The sequence below is a fragment of the Anopheles arabiensis genome, chromosome 2, assembly GCF_016920715.1.
Source record: "Anopheles arabiensis isolate DONGOLA chromosome 2, AaraD3, whole genome shotgun sequence".
Taxonomy (NCBI): Eukaryota; Metazoa; Arthropoda; class Insecta; order Diptera; family Culicidae; genus Anopheles; species Anopheles arabiensis.
The window spans coordinates 95,404,254-95,416,541 of NC_053517.1; the positions used below are offsets into that span (position 1 = coordinate 95,404,254).

The 12,288-nt window shown below is 51.4% G+C and overlaps 1 protein-coding gene across 5 annotated transcripts in view; it reads right to left on the reverse strand.

Annotated features, from left to right (window-relative positions):
• Window positions 1-376: 376 nt before the first annotated feature.
• Window positions 377-12,288, reverse strand: part of LOC120895665 (glutamate synthase 1 [NADH], chloroplastic) — a 28,853-nt gene continuing 16,941 nt past the window's right edge. For 4 of the 5 annotated variants that reach the window (XM_040299204.1, XM_040299203.1, XM_040299202.1 and 1 more), the window contains exons 4-13: window positions 11,279-11,531; window positions 10,761-11,198; window positions 10,413-10,679; window positions 8,640-8,762; window positions 7,780-7,782; window positions 6,969-7,279; window positions 5,206-6,873; window positions 2,767-5,130; window positions 2,421-2,680; window positions 377-2,353 (exon numbers count right to left, since the gene is read on the reverse strand). In XM_040299204.1, coding sequence (XP_040155138.1) covers window positions 2,112-2,353; window positions 2,421-2,680; window positions 2,767-5,130; window positions 5,206-6,873; window positions 6,969-7,279; window positions 7,780-7,782; window positions 8,640-8,762; window positions 10,413-10,679; window positions 10,761-11,198; window positions 11,279-11,531 — 5,929 coding nt within the window. In that variant the 3' untranslated portion in view covers window positions 377-2,111. The remainder of the gene's footprint in view (window positions 2,354-2,420; window positions 2,681-2,766; window positions 5,131-5,205; window positions 6,874-6,968; window positions 7,280-7,779; window positions 7,783-8,639; window positions 8,763-10,412; window positions 10,680-10,760; window positions 11,199-11,278; window positions 11,532-12,288) is intronic. The other variant, XM_040299206.1, reaches the window with a different exon arrangement.

Here is a 12,288-nt window from a genome sequence, read left to right on the forward strand (position 1 = left end):
GGACGTGTGCGTGGTTGGTGGTTGGTTACTGGTGCTGCTGCGGCTCGTGTCTAATTGACTTCTCAAAAGGCCAAATATAATGCTGCCCCGCCACCGTGCCTAATCCGGGGTGTGTTTGTTTGTTTTTTCATGCGTTTTTTATGCACGCTTGGGTAAAGTGGAGGTGCTGAAACTGAGTGTAATTGATATAGTTTTGCATTTCCGTTACTATAGACGGCTGGTGGTTTCAAAGGTGACTCTGATTACACAGGTGTGTGTGCTTGAGGTAAGAGTTTGGTGGATACATTGTAACGGTCCATTGGATAGTCGTTTCAAAAACCTGAATATTCAAAATAATGGAAAATTCCTAATAACAAAAGAAAACAAAATAAAAACGTGCAAAATTCAGTAATGGTATATTTAAGGGCAATTCAAAAACAAAACGAAAATCTTCCTTTAGAATGAAATAAAAATAAACAATAATCTTTCTAATGGCATTAATTTTCTTTCCCTCTACCGCACTGCCGCGGAACCTATAACACAGATCTCAGGGGATGGAGGGGGAGGAGTACACAAATACGGCACACATGCGATTCTCACTAGCACTAGTAGTAGTAGTTGTAGTAGTAAACAGCATAGCATTTGTAACACTTAGACGTCCACAGTGTCTCGTCTCTTACAAGTAAAATTAAATGTAAAAACAAAGAAAACAAAACACAGAGACTTGCCCTGAACATTTCCAATTTTAAACGTAAAAAGTGGACGCAAAGACTTCATCTAGCTCTTAACACGATAATGCACAAAAATAACTCTGAAAAGGAGAAGAACCATTTCGCTGCTATGGCTAGCCACTCTATTGGGCGCACTCATCACATATCCTCTCCTCAAAGCTACCACGCTCCACGCTCGTATCGAAATGTGTTTTAGCCAAAAAAAAAAAAAACGATAATATAAATTATTCTGAATTATACTCTTAGCCTATAACCATATTGTGCTCCGTTCTCCCCTTTCCGTTACTTTCAGCGTTTTTGCTATTTTAGACCCGTCCTGCTTTGCTAAAACCTAAACAACAAATCAAAACAAAAAACGCTACTATCAAAGCATCTAACACCATCATATGGTGACCACCAGTGTATGTGGTTGACATGGGTGGATTACGATTTCCTTCTATGATTATGTGCTTTTTTGTTGTTGTTTAAATGTGTAATTTACCTTAAAATGCATTTCTTAACTCGACGCGGACGGTGACGGACGAATTATACGATGTTGAAGAAAATGGACAAAAAAATAAAACTACTATGCTGTAATATTTATAATGAGGCGGAGTGGGTGTTGCAAATAGTGCAATAATCACGAATTATTGCATTTTTCTGCAACATACTCCTATGTAGAAGAGGGGTGCGAATTCTGCTACTGCACAGGAATGACGAAATCGGAAAGCAATTTGCATTGTTTTCGCAGTTTCTTTTATACAATAATTTGTGTTCGATAAACGCGTCACCGTTCGCCGTCACCGCCACTAACGCACTAACTTTGCTAGTGTGACCCCACCCCCTGTTCGTTCCCTGCTTAACAAACAGCCTGTAGTACTTCTTGTTTCCCTCTGTCACACATTGATGTGCAAACTGCTGGTGTGTGTGTGTAATAAAAGATACCTGGTACCTAAACTAAGCTCACTAACGTATAAGATGTTTCATATGCTTTTACTATTACAATAAATCGATTGTGCGCGATACATCATAATATATCTCAGAACGTTGTTTTTGTTTTTGGATTGGCTTGGCCGCTTTACACCACCTTTTTGTTTGTTTGTTTGTCTGCTGTGTGTGTGTATGCTTTGATATGGCGCAAAACAAAAACCGAGAACAGGTGGTGGCGTTTGCCATCAAGGCACAGCCCTTTCGCAGCACAATTAATGAAACACAATTATTTACTCTTTTTACGAAATAAATATGCCACTTAGCTTTCCCATTCGCCTCTCCAAGTTGTCACGCTTCATCGATCGAAGCAAAATATGTTCCCAATTCAAAGTTCCTTGGCCACCATATATTCGATCACACATCAACGCGATCAACGCGATTTGAAAGCTTCCGAAGGATGAAACCTCCTCGACTGTCCGGACCACCAGCGCTTTACGCATTCACAGCGATCGGCGAGCGGGTGGTATCGATGACACCGCCCGGTCCGGGCAGGGCGCTCGGTTTGCCCATCAGATACGTGTCGATCTGGCGTGCGGCCTGCCGTCCTTCGGAGATTGCCCACACGACCAGCGACTGGCCGCGGCGACAGTCGCCCGCGGCGAAGACCTTTGGATTTGCCGTACCGTACATGCCGACCGTCGTCTTAATGTTGCCCCGACCGTCCAGTTCCAGATCTAACCAGGGAAGAAAACGAAGCCAATTAATAAAAGAAATGATATACTTTCGCGATCAACAACGTACTCATTTCATTCGGTGCCTGTTTCTCCGGACCTAGGAAGCCCATCGCCAGCAGGATCAGGTCCGCCGGGTAGTACTTCTCCGAGCCGGGCACCTCCTTCATGCTCCACTGGCCGGTGGGCGTTTTCGTCCACTCGACCTGCACCGTGTTGACACCCTTGATGCTTCCGTTGCCATCGCTAACAAACTCCTTCGTGGTGGTAGAATACTGGCGTGGATCCTTGCCCCACTTCACGCGCACCTCCTCGTGGCCGTAGTCGACGCTGTAAAGGAGTGAACAATATGGTCGTAAAATATGGTTAGAGTTAGCTTGGCTTCACTTCCGACTGTCCACAACTGTTGCACCTACCGGAAGATGCGCGGCCACTGTGGCCACGGATTGTCCTGGGCGCGCTTTTCCGACGGAATGGGCAAAATCTCGAACGTGGTAATCGATTTCGCGCCCTGGCGCAGCGACGTCGCGATACAATCGCACCCGGTGTCGCCACCACCGATCACGATCACGTCCTTACCCTCGGCCGAGATCCAGTCCGGCCGGGAGCCGTTCAGCTTCTGCTGGCTCGCCTGCAGGAACTCCATCGCAAAGTGGATGCCCTTCAGGTCGCGGTTCGGCAGGTTCAGATCGCGCGGCCAGGTCGCACCGGTCGTGAACAGTACCGCGTCGTACTCCTGCTCCAGCTGCGAGCCCATCACGTCGCGCCCAATGTGCACGTTGCACCGGAACTCAATGCCCTCCGCCACCATCAGATCGAGCCGGCGCTGGACCACCTCCTTCGACAGCTTCATGGTCGGAATGCCGTACTGCAGCAGCCCGCCCGGCCGGTCGTTGCGCTCGAACACCGTCACCAGATGGCCCGCCTTGTTCAGCTGCTGGGCGGCGGCCAGCCCGGCCGGGCCCGATCCCACGACCGCGACCCGCTTGCCCGTGCGCACGCGCGGCACCTGCGGCGTAATCCAGCCCTGCTCGAACGCATGATCGATGATCGCACACTCGATGTTTTTGATCGTTACGGCCGGCTCGGAGATGCCGAGCACGCAGGCGCCCTCGCACGGTGCCGGACAGACGCGCCCCGTAAACTCGGGGAAGTTGTTCGTCTGCAGCAGCTGGTTGATGGCCTCGCGCCAGTTGCCGTTAAACACCAGATCGTTCCACTTCGGGATGATGTTGCCGAGCGGGCAGCCGTGCGAGTTCGACTGGCAGAACGGGACGCCACACTCCATGCAGCGGGCCGCCTGCACCTTCAGGTTGGAGCGCACGTGCGGGAAGTTGAACACCTCCTTCCAGTCCTGCTGCCGGTCGGCCGCGTTCCGGTACACGGACGTTTCGCGCTTGTACTTGATGAAGCCGCGCGTCTTGTCCAGCACCTGGTCGAGCTTCTTCTTCGCCAGCTGCCCGTCCTGGATCGACTCCTCGATGTCCTTCACCTGCGGCTCCTTCGGGTGCCCGTTCGCCGTGATGGCCTTCGCGACCGTCTTCTCCTTCAGCGCCGCCAGCGCCTTTTGGTACTCGTACGGGAACACCTTCACGAACTGCTGGCACGGTTCCGGCCACTTGGACAGCAGCTCCTTCGCCACCTCCGAGCCGGTTTCGTTGACAAACTCCTGCAGCAGATCCTTCACCGTCTGCCGGTCCTCGTCCAGCTCCAGCCCGAGCAGCTCCACCATGCCCGGGTTTACCTTCGAGCGGAACGTGCCGTCCACGTCGAGCACGTACGCGATGCCGCCCGACATGCCGGCGGCAAAGTTGCGCCCGGTCAGCCCCAGAATGACGACCATACCGCCGGTCATGTACTCGCAGCCATGGTCGCCGACGCCCTCCACCACGGCGGTGACGCCCGAGTTGCGCACGCAGAACCGCTCGGCCGCGATGCCCCGGAAGAAGGCCCGCCCGGAGGTGGCACCGTATAGGCACACGTTGCCCACGATCACGTTCAGGTGCGACTCGAACGTGGTGCCCTCCGGCGGACGGATCACGATCGTGCCGCCCGAAAGGCTTTTGCCCACGTAATCGTTCGCGTCACCGTGCAGCGTCATCTTGACGCCCTTCACCAGGAACGCACCGAAGCTCTGACCCGCCGATCCGGTCAGATTGACGTTGATCGTGCGCCCGTTCGGCAGGCCCGCATCACCGTAGCGCCGAGCGATCTCGTAGCTGAGCGTGCTCGAGAACGCACGCTCCTCGTTGTTGATCCGCATCGTGATCGTTTTGTGCTGCTCGCTGCCCTCGATCACACCCATCGACTGCTTGATCAGCTCGTTATCGGCACGCTTCTCCAGCACAAAGTCCTGCCGCAGCGAACCACCGACAATGTTGGTGCCGGGGCGCAGGTCCAGCGCGCTCTTGAGCAGCATCTGCAGGTCCAGCAGGGACGCCTTGTACGACGCCTTTTCGCGCACCTTCAGCAGATCGGTGCGGCCGATCAGCTCCTGGAACCGGCGCAGCCCCAGCTCGGCCATGATCTCGCGGATCTCCTCCGCCAGCATGAAGAAGTAGTTGATCACGTGCTCGGGCTTGCCGGCAAACTTGGCTCGCAGCACCGGATCCTGCGTGGCAATGCCGACCGGGCACGTGTTCAGATGGCACTTGCGCATCATCGTGCAGCCCATCACGATCAGCGGCGCGGTACTGAAGCCAAACTCGTCCGCGCCGAGCAGTGCCGCCACCACGACGTCGAAGCCCGTGCGCAGCTGTCCGTCAGCCTGCACGACCACTCTGAAAATGCAACAAAAAATAGGACAACCATTAGCACGAGACGACATCTCGGACAGTGTGCTTTATTCATCTTACCTCGAGCGGAGATCGTTCAGCACGAGCACCTGGTGCGTTTCAGCAATTCCAAGCTCCCACGGCAGTCCGGCCGATTTGATGCCGGTCCAGCTGCTAGCGCCAGTGCCGCCATCATGCCCCGAGATGACGATGTGCTCCGCCTTACCCTTCGCCACGCCGGACGCCACCACACCCACACCCACCTCCGACACGAGCTTCACGCTGATGCGCGCCTTCGGATTCGCACACTTCAGGTCGTAAATCAGCTCGGCCAAATCCTCGATCGAGTAGATGTCGTGATGGGGCGGCGGTGAAATCAAGCCCACCCCCGGCACCGAGTGGCGCGTGTCCGCAATGTCCTGCGACACCTTGTACCCGGGCAGCTCACCACCCTCACCCGGCTTGGCGCCCTGCGCCATCTTGATCTGCAGATCGTCCGCATTCGCGACGTACGCGGCCGTCACACCGAACCGCCCCGAAGCAACCTGCTTAATCGCCGACCGACGGTTATGCTGCGGGTCCTGGTTCATGTACCGGTCCGCATTCTCGCCACCCTCGCCCGTGTTGCTCTTGCCGCCGATACGATTCATCGAAATGGCCAGCGTGCTGTGCGCTTCGAGCGAAATGCTGCCAAAGCTCATCGCACCCGTCGCGAACCGCTTCACAATCTCGCTCGCCGGCTCCACCTCGGACAGCTCAACCCGCGGACGGCCCTTCACAAACTCCAGCTGGCCGCGCAGCGTGCACAGCTGCACACTGCGCATCGTCGTGTCGCGGAACGTAGCGTACGCACCCTTGCTCTCGTTCACGGCCGCCTCCTGCAGGGCCGCAATCGCGCCCGGCTCGTTGATGTGGCCCTCCCCGCCGGCGCGCCAATGGAACTGTCCCGGATTGCGCAGAATCTTCGCGTCCGCGTGGTTCGTACCGTGCACCAGCTCGTGCCGCTCCAGGCCCTCCCTTGCGAGCACCTCCAGCGTGACGCCGCCAATGCGCGACTGCGTGCCGCGGAAGCACAAATCAATCACGTCCGCGCCCATACCGACCGCCTCGAAGATCTGCGCCCCCTTGTACGACTGCAGCGTCGAGATGCCCATCTTGGCCATCACCTTCAGGATGCCCGTCTCGACCGCGGTTGCGTACGCCCGGTAGATGGCATCGTCCGTCAGGGCCGGATCCAGCACGCACTCGTCGCGCAGCGCGCCGGCCATCTCGAACACCAGATACGGACAGATGGCATCCGCACCGTACCCGAGCAGCACGCAAATATGGTGCACCTCACGCGCCTCCGCCGTCTCCACGATCAGGCCGACCTTCATGCGCTGGCGCGTCTCGATCAGATGATGATGGACTGCACCGAGCGCAAGCAGCGACGAGATCGGTGCCCGCTCCGCGCTCGCACTACGATCCGACAGCACCAGCAGCTGGTACCCGCCCTGGGCGGCCGCTTGCGCCTCGGCGCAGACGCGTCGCAGCCCGCCTATGTAGCCCGGTGGGCCCTCGTTCGCAGGGAATGTAATGTCGAGCACCTTCGTTTTCCAACCGCGGTGCTGGTTGCGCTTCAGCACTTCCGCGTCCGGAATGCTTAGGATCGGATTGTCCAACCAGATGCGGTGCACTTGCGACGGGGAGGCCACCAGCAGGTTTGCCTCCGGCCCGATCGGGCACTGGAGCGACATGATGATTTTCTCACTGAGATTAAGCAGAAAACGGGGAAAGAGCGTTAGTTGGGAGTAATTTAATGCACGTAATTTAATTTAATTTAATTTAAGGCACGGAATGCCTACCGGAATGGATCGATCGGTGGGTTGGTGACCTGCGCAAACAGCTGCTTGAAGTACTCGTACGGCAACGGTTGGAACGCGGACAGGCAGGCAAGCGGCGCATCGTTACCCATGGAACCGAGCGCTTCCTTCTTGTTCTTGATCATCGGCAGCAGCAGCATGTGGATCGTTTCCGTCGTGTAGCCGTACAGCTGCAGCCGCGGATCCAAAATGCCCTTCTTTTCGGCCAGCTGACTGTCACCGTTGGTGAAGGCCAACTCGGTCGAACCGTTCGTGATAGCGCCTGCCTCGCGACGAATGTCATCCATTGTGATCTGCAAGTGTTGATGTACGATATCGTTAGAAAAATACGTGTTTTTAGTTGATTAGGGAGCCGCCACACAAAAATCAAATTAATACAACGGAAGCATCACACTAAAACACAGCAGGAATTAGGTAGAACCTAGAAAAAAGTAGTCATTGAGAAACGGGTAACATGTGTTGAACATAAAAAAGAACCCACCAGTCTAAAACAATAAATTGCTACACTATTTTAAGCGGAAAAGATACAATTTCACCGAAGGCATCAACTCCTTGCTACTACTACTAGCGTAGCACTATTGATTTTAATGTCTTTTACATGCATTATTGGCAGGCCAAATGTACCCAAGCCATAACCAAAAGCATCCGATCCCAAAAAAAAAAACCTTAACTTGATATGTAAAAACAAAAAACCTCTTAAAAAAGCGATAAAGCATGAAATTATGCAACCAGCGAAGCACACGCAAAAGTAACACGACGAAGAGCCGTTACGAATTAACTTGAGTCCACTTACCATCTGCGCAGTGTCATGATGTTGGGTTGGAAGAAGGTGATGATGACGTGTGTTTAATTTTTCATAGTTGAAGTGTTGAATTTTCAAACAAACGTGGTTGAAGTGTTGTTGGGGGAGTTGGTGGAGCATTCATTAACGTGTTGCAGTACGCAAATTGTGTGTGTGTATGCGTGTTATGGATGTGGTTGTTCCAACGTTTGGATGGAATGAATGGAATATTAGGTGTTAATGTACCAGATATCACATGAACAAATGAGACGCCACAACAAACACAAGATACAGTACGAAGTAAGTCACCAGAGGCAGTTATGGTCGTTCGAGATATGGATGGACAAGTACAGGTTTGTTGAGGGATGAAGAAGAAGATAATTTCATGTCGCCGGAGCGAACGGCGAACGAGGCAGAGAGAAAGAGAGAAAAGAGAAAAGAAAATAAGGGTTTTAAAGATTAGTAATAGTGCCGGATTTTTTCGAAACCATTCTATAAAACATTCGATAACTACTCAATGATTATGTTCGACGAAACAGTTCCAATTGCTTAGTAATACTGACAATGCGTTAGTTGATGGTCCTAAGGGACTACATGTGTTTTTGGATATTACATCGCTAATACTATAAGCATTAGATGTACAATCGATACGAAATGTTTGGGAAAATGAATGTAAACAATAAACTGTATCTGACAGGAACTCTTTGCTTCTGGTTGGAATTTTCAATCTAATCAGTAGGACGTTTCACAGCAACAAACTTATACTGCAACTCCTTAACGTTTTTCGGCATCCTAGACTATCTTGGTCCATATTGGCGCTGAAAAAACCAAAAGTACGAGAAAAACACACGAATTATCGGGTATATCCTTACCTGCTCCTTCAGCCATTCGCTGTGCGGACGGGATTTGGCAATTTCCGACTTCAGCTCGATGTCCTGGATCAGCGACTTTTGCTCCGTGTCCACCAGCAGCATACGGCCCGGCTTCAAACGGCTCTGCATTTGTTGAAGACGATGAGTGCGCATTTTCACACCGCGAGAGACACGACAAGTACAAGGTTTCGTCCCCAGAATTTACACAACCCATCCAGGTAAGGGTTGGTTGTTCGAAAGTGTTTTGCAAACGTGTTGTCACACAATTTTCGTTCAATTAGTTTCCATTATTAAAGGACAGTAATGTGTGTATGTGTGCGTTGCGTTAGATTCGAACCACCGTTTACCGTCAGTCAGCCGCCGTCGGGACCATTCGATGTGCAATGCGCGTGGAATTGAGCAGTAAGTAGGAGATATAGAGAGAGGTCGGTTTGCGGTGCGAGTTTACAGGGAAAAGAATAGGGAAACATTGGTATGATTAGAATAGTTGTTGACTAGTTTGGTTTTTTTTTTGTTTTTGGTTCGTATCGAAACATAAGCGCAAAGTTTTGCCTTTTTGCATGATGATGATCCTGACTAGAGTGTGGTTTTTGGGTTGGAAATGAAGTGGCTGTCTAGGAGCGGACACGCGCCACTAGGGGCACGTGCCATTACGTTTTCGTTTGTGAGTGATTCTTTTTCACAAATTTGTGATCTCTTTTTTATTTCCTACAGCGCTACTAGGTATGTGTGCTTGCGTGTGTTTGTATGCGATTGTATGCGCGCAACAGACGGTACAGAACGAAGAGGATGAAGGACGAAAACGCGATCGTGAGATTCCGATTGACGGACGAAACACTTGGTTAACTTGAATAATAAGAAGAAGAGAAAAAACATACAAGACTAGAAATGAAAATGCCTTAAGTGCTACGGGTGAGAAGCATTACCGCTCACTTGTCCCGGGATACATTCCCCACGACTAACGGGAAGGCAGAGGACTTGGCATCCAACCGGTACCACCAGGGACCACAGAGACGTGCGCGAGCCCATCCACCCATACATCCACCCCGTGATTCCACACACACAGACACACACCATAGGACATAAGCCTTGGTTGTTTTTTTGGCACATTTTTGCTGCAGTATTTTGTCGATTAGTCGCACTTATTCGTCTTTGTCGTCTTGTGAATGCTCTTTTTTGTCTTTCGAGCTGTCTTCCAGCGTGCGCCAAACGTCCTCTCTCTTTGTTTTAGACAACTAAAGTGTCAAAGGTACGTTGCGTTTTTGTTTTGGCATTTTCTTTTTTCCATTCTTTTTGTTTCAATTTTTAACGCCAATTGCCACTTTCTAACTCTCTATCGACCACTTGCCCATGCAATTCTTGCACTCTGGTTGTGCTCTCTCGTGCTCAACACATGATCGAAGATCAGCCGTGTGTATGTATGTGTGGGTGTGGAGAGATCGACAACAATCGATGAATGAATGATTCGATGGCTTCTAACTATCCCCGCCCGCCAGCCGAGGGGGGAATCAGACGATGCATCCTTCGTGTGAACAAAAACGAGCTGACCATCATCAATCATCAACCGGGTCCCCTTCGCACAATTTCGCTCGTGTCAATCGGGATGGCGGTGGTGGTGGTGGTGGTGGTGGCGGTACGACAGTTGCGCGTGTGTGTGGTGGTGGTGGTGGTGAAGATGGTGGTGGAGGCATTAATCGATTGAGTTTTTATGAGAGCATGTTTTAAACGAATCTACAAAAAGAAAAACCGCATAAGTACACCCAATGATTCTACCTTTAGCGTAACGTCTTTGGGATCTACGTCGTAAACGCCGACTTCCGAGGCCATGATCAGCAGATTGTCCCGGGTCACGTAGAAGCGGGACGGGCGCAACCCGTTACGATCGAGGATGGCACCGATGTAGCGCCCGTCGGTGAAAGAAATCAGTGCAGGGCCGTCCCATGGCTCCATTACGCACGCGGACCAGTGGTAGAAGTCGCGCTTTTCCTGCGACATCGTACGGTCGTTCTGCCACGCTTCCGGTACCATCGTCATGACGGCCTGTTGAGGGAAGCAGAATGGATATCGCATTTCATCAGTAATCTCGCCTTCACCTTCACACTCTATCCGGTGTTAATTTACCTCCGGAAGGGAACGATTTCCGACTGCGGTCAAAAACTCGAGCACACAATCGCACGAACCGGAATCGGACAGGTTCGGTTCGACGACCGGATAGAGCTTCTTCAGCTCGTCCCCGAACTGCTCGCTCTTCATGACACCTTCGCGAGCCTTCATCAGGTTGACGTTGCCGCGCAGCGTATTGATTTCACCATTGTGCGCCAACACGCGCAGCGGATGGGCCCGCTCCCAGGACGGGAACGTGTTGGTGCTGAAGCGCGTGTGCACCAGCGCCAGGTAGGTGAGAAAGTCGGGATTCTTCAGGTCCAGATAGTACTCCCACAGCTGGTCGGACGTGAACAAGCCCTTGTAGACGATCGTTTTCGGTGTCAGCGAGCAGATGTAGAACCGGCGACCCGGGCGCTGCAGCTCGTGCGTGGCACGCTTGCGCAAAATGAATACCTGCGTGATAATCCACGAAAGGGGAATATTAGGAACAAACGTTGAATAAAGACAATTTTAATTGATTTAACATCACATACCTGTCGCTTAAATGTTTCCTCATCAACGTCAGCAGTTACAAAGACCTGCCGGGACAGGGGCTCGCTCTTGCGGGCGACGGCACCGACCGCCTCCTGGTTGGTTGGAACGCTGCGCCAGTAGAGCACCTGAACGCCGAGGCTTTCAGCCAGAGTGTTAAACTCCTTTTCCGCTTCCTCGTGCGAGTTCTTGTCCAGATAGAAGATACCCGTGGCATAGCGGCCGAATGCTGGAAGGTCAATGCCATGAGAAGCCCTAGAAAATGGGGAAAATGTAACGTTATACCTTCAGCAAACATTGACCAACTGTACAAGTAAGTATATGTCGGACTTTTGACAAACTGTTATACGTATAACAGAATCATTTTATGAATGAATCAATCATTTACTAAATCCTTTATCATCAAAAACGAGAACCAAAACGACCTGTTCATTCATACTTTGTTCCCTAGTACCATTAGTACCTCTCTCATCTCTATTTTCCTAGGGAAAGATCAATAAAAGCGCGCTATTGACGTCGTAAACTTTACTACCGATTAGAGGTCTGGATCAAGTGCAAGTCTCTCCTCTCGTAAGCTTGCATCATACTTATCATCTGGCTCGGGTAGATGTTTGTTATTGATCTGTTGTATTTACAGCGGGGAGCATCTTTACACATTCGCCAGGGCAGAAGGAAAGGGGGCGCATAACAATTGACGCAAATGGTTCGTTCCGTTCGTGTCATCCCATCTTCTACGTAGCAGCAGTAGCAGTTAGTACGTTAGTGTACTGTAAAGTATTGCACCATCTGACGACCGATTGGAGCAGCACACGTCGTGAAAGTAAGCAAAATGCCTCCCTACCTTAATCTCTGATGTCACAAGCGAAATGCAATACAGATTAACGTAAGCCTTTGTGTTCTACAGCACGTCCAAAACGACTCACTCTCGTAGAGTCGCTGAGCTGTTGTCGTTGTTTCAACAAAAAATGTCCATTACTTTATCTTTTCTTGGTTTGCGCATGATATCACGAGG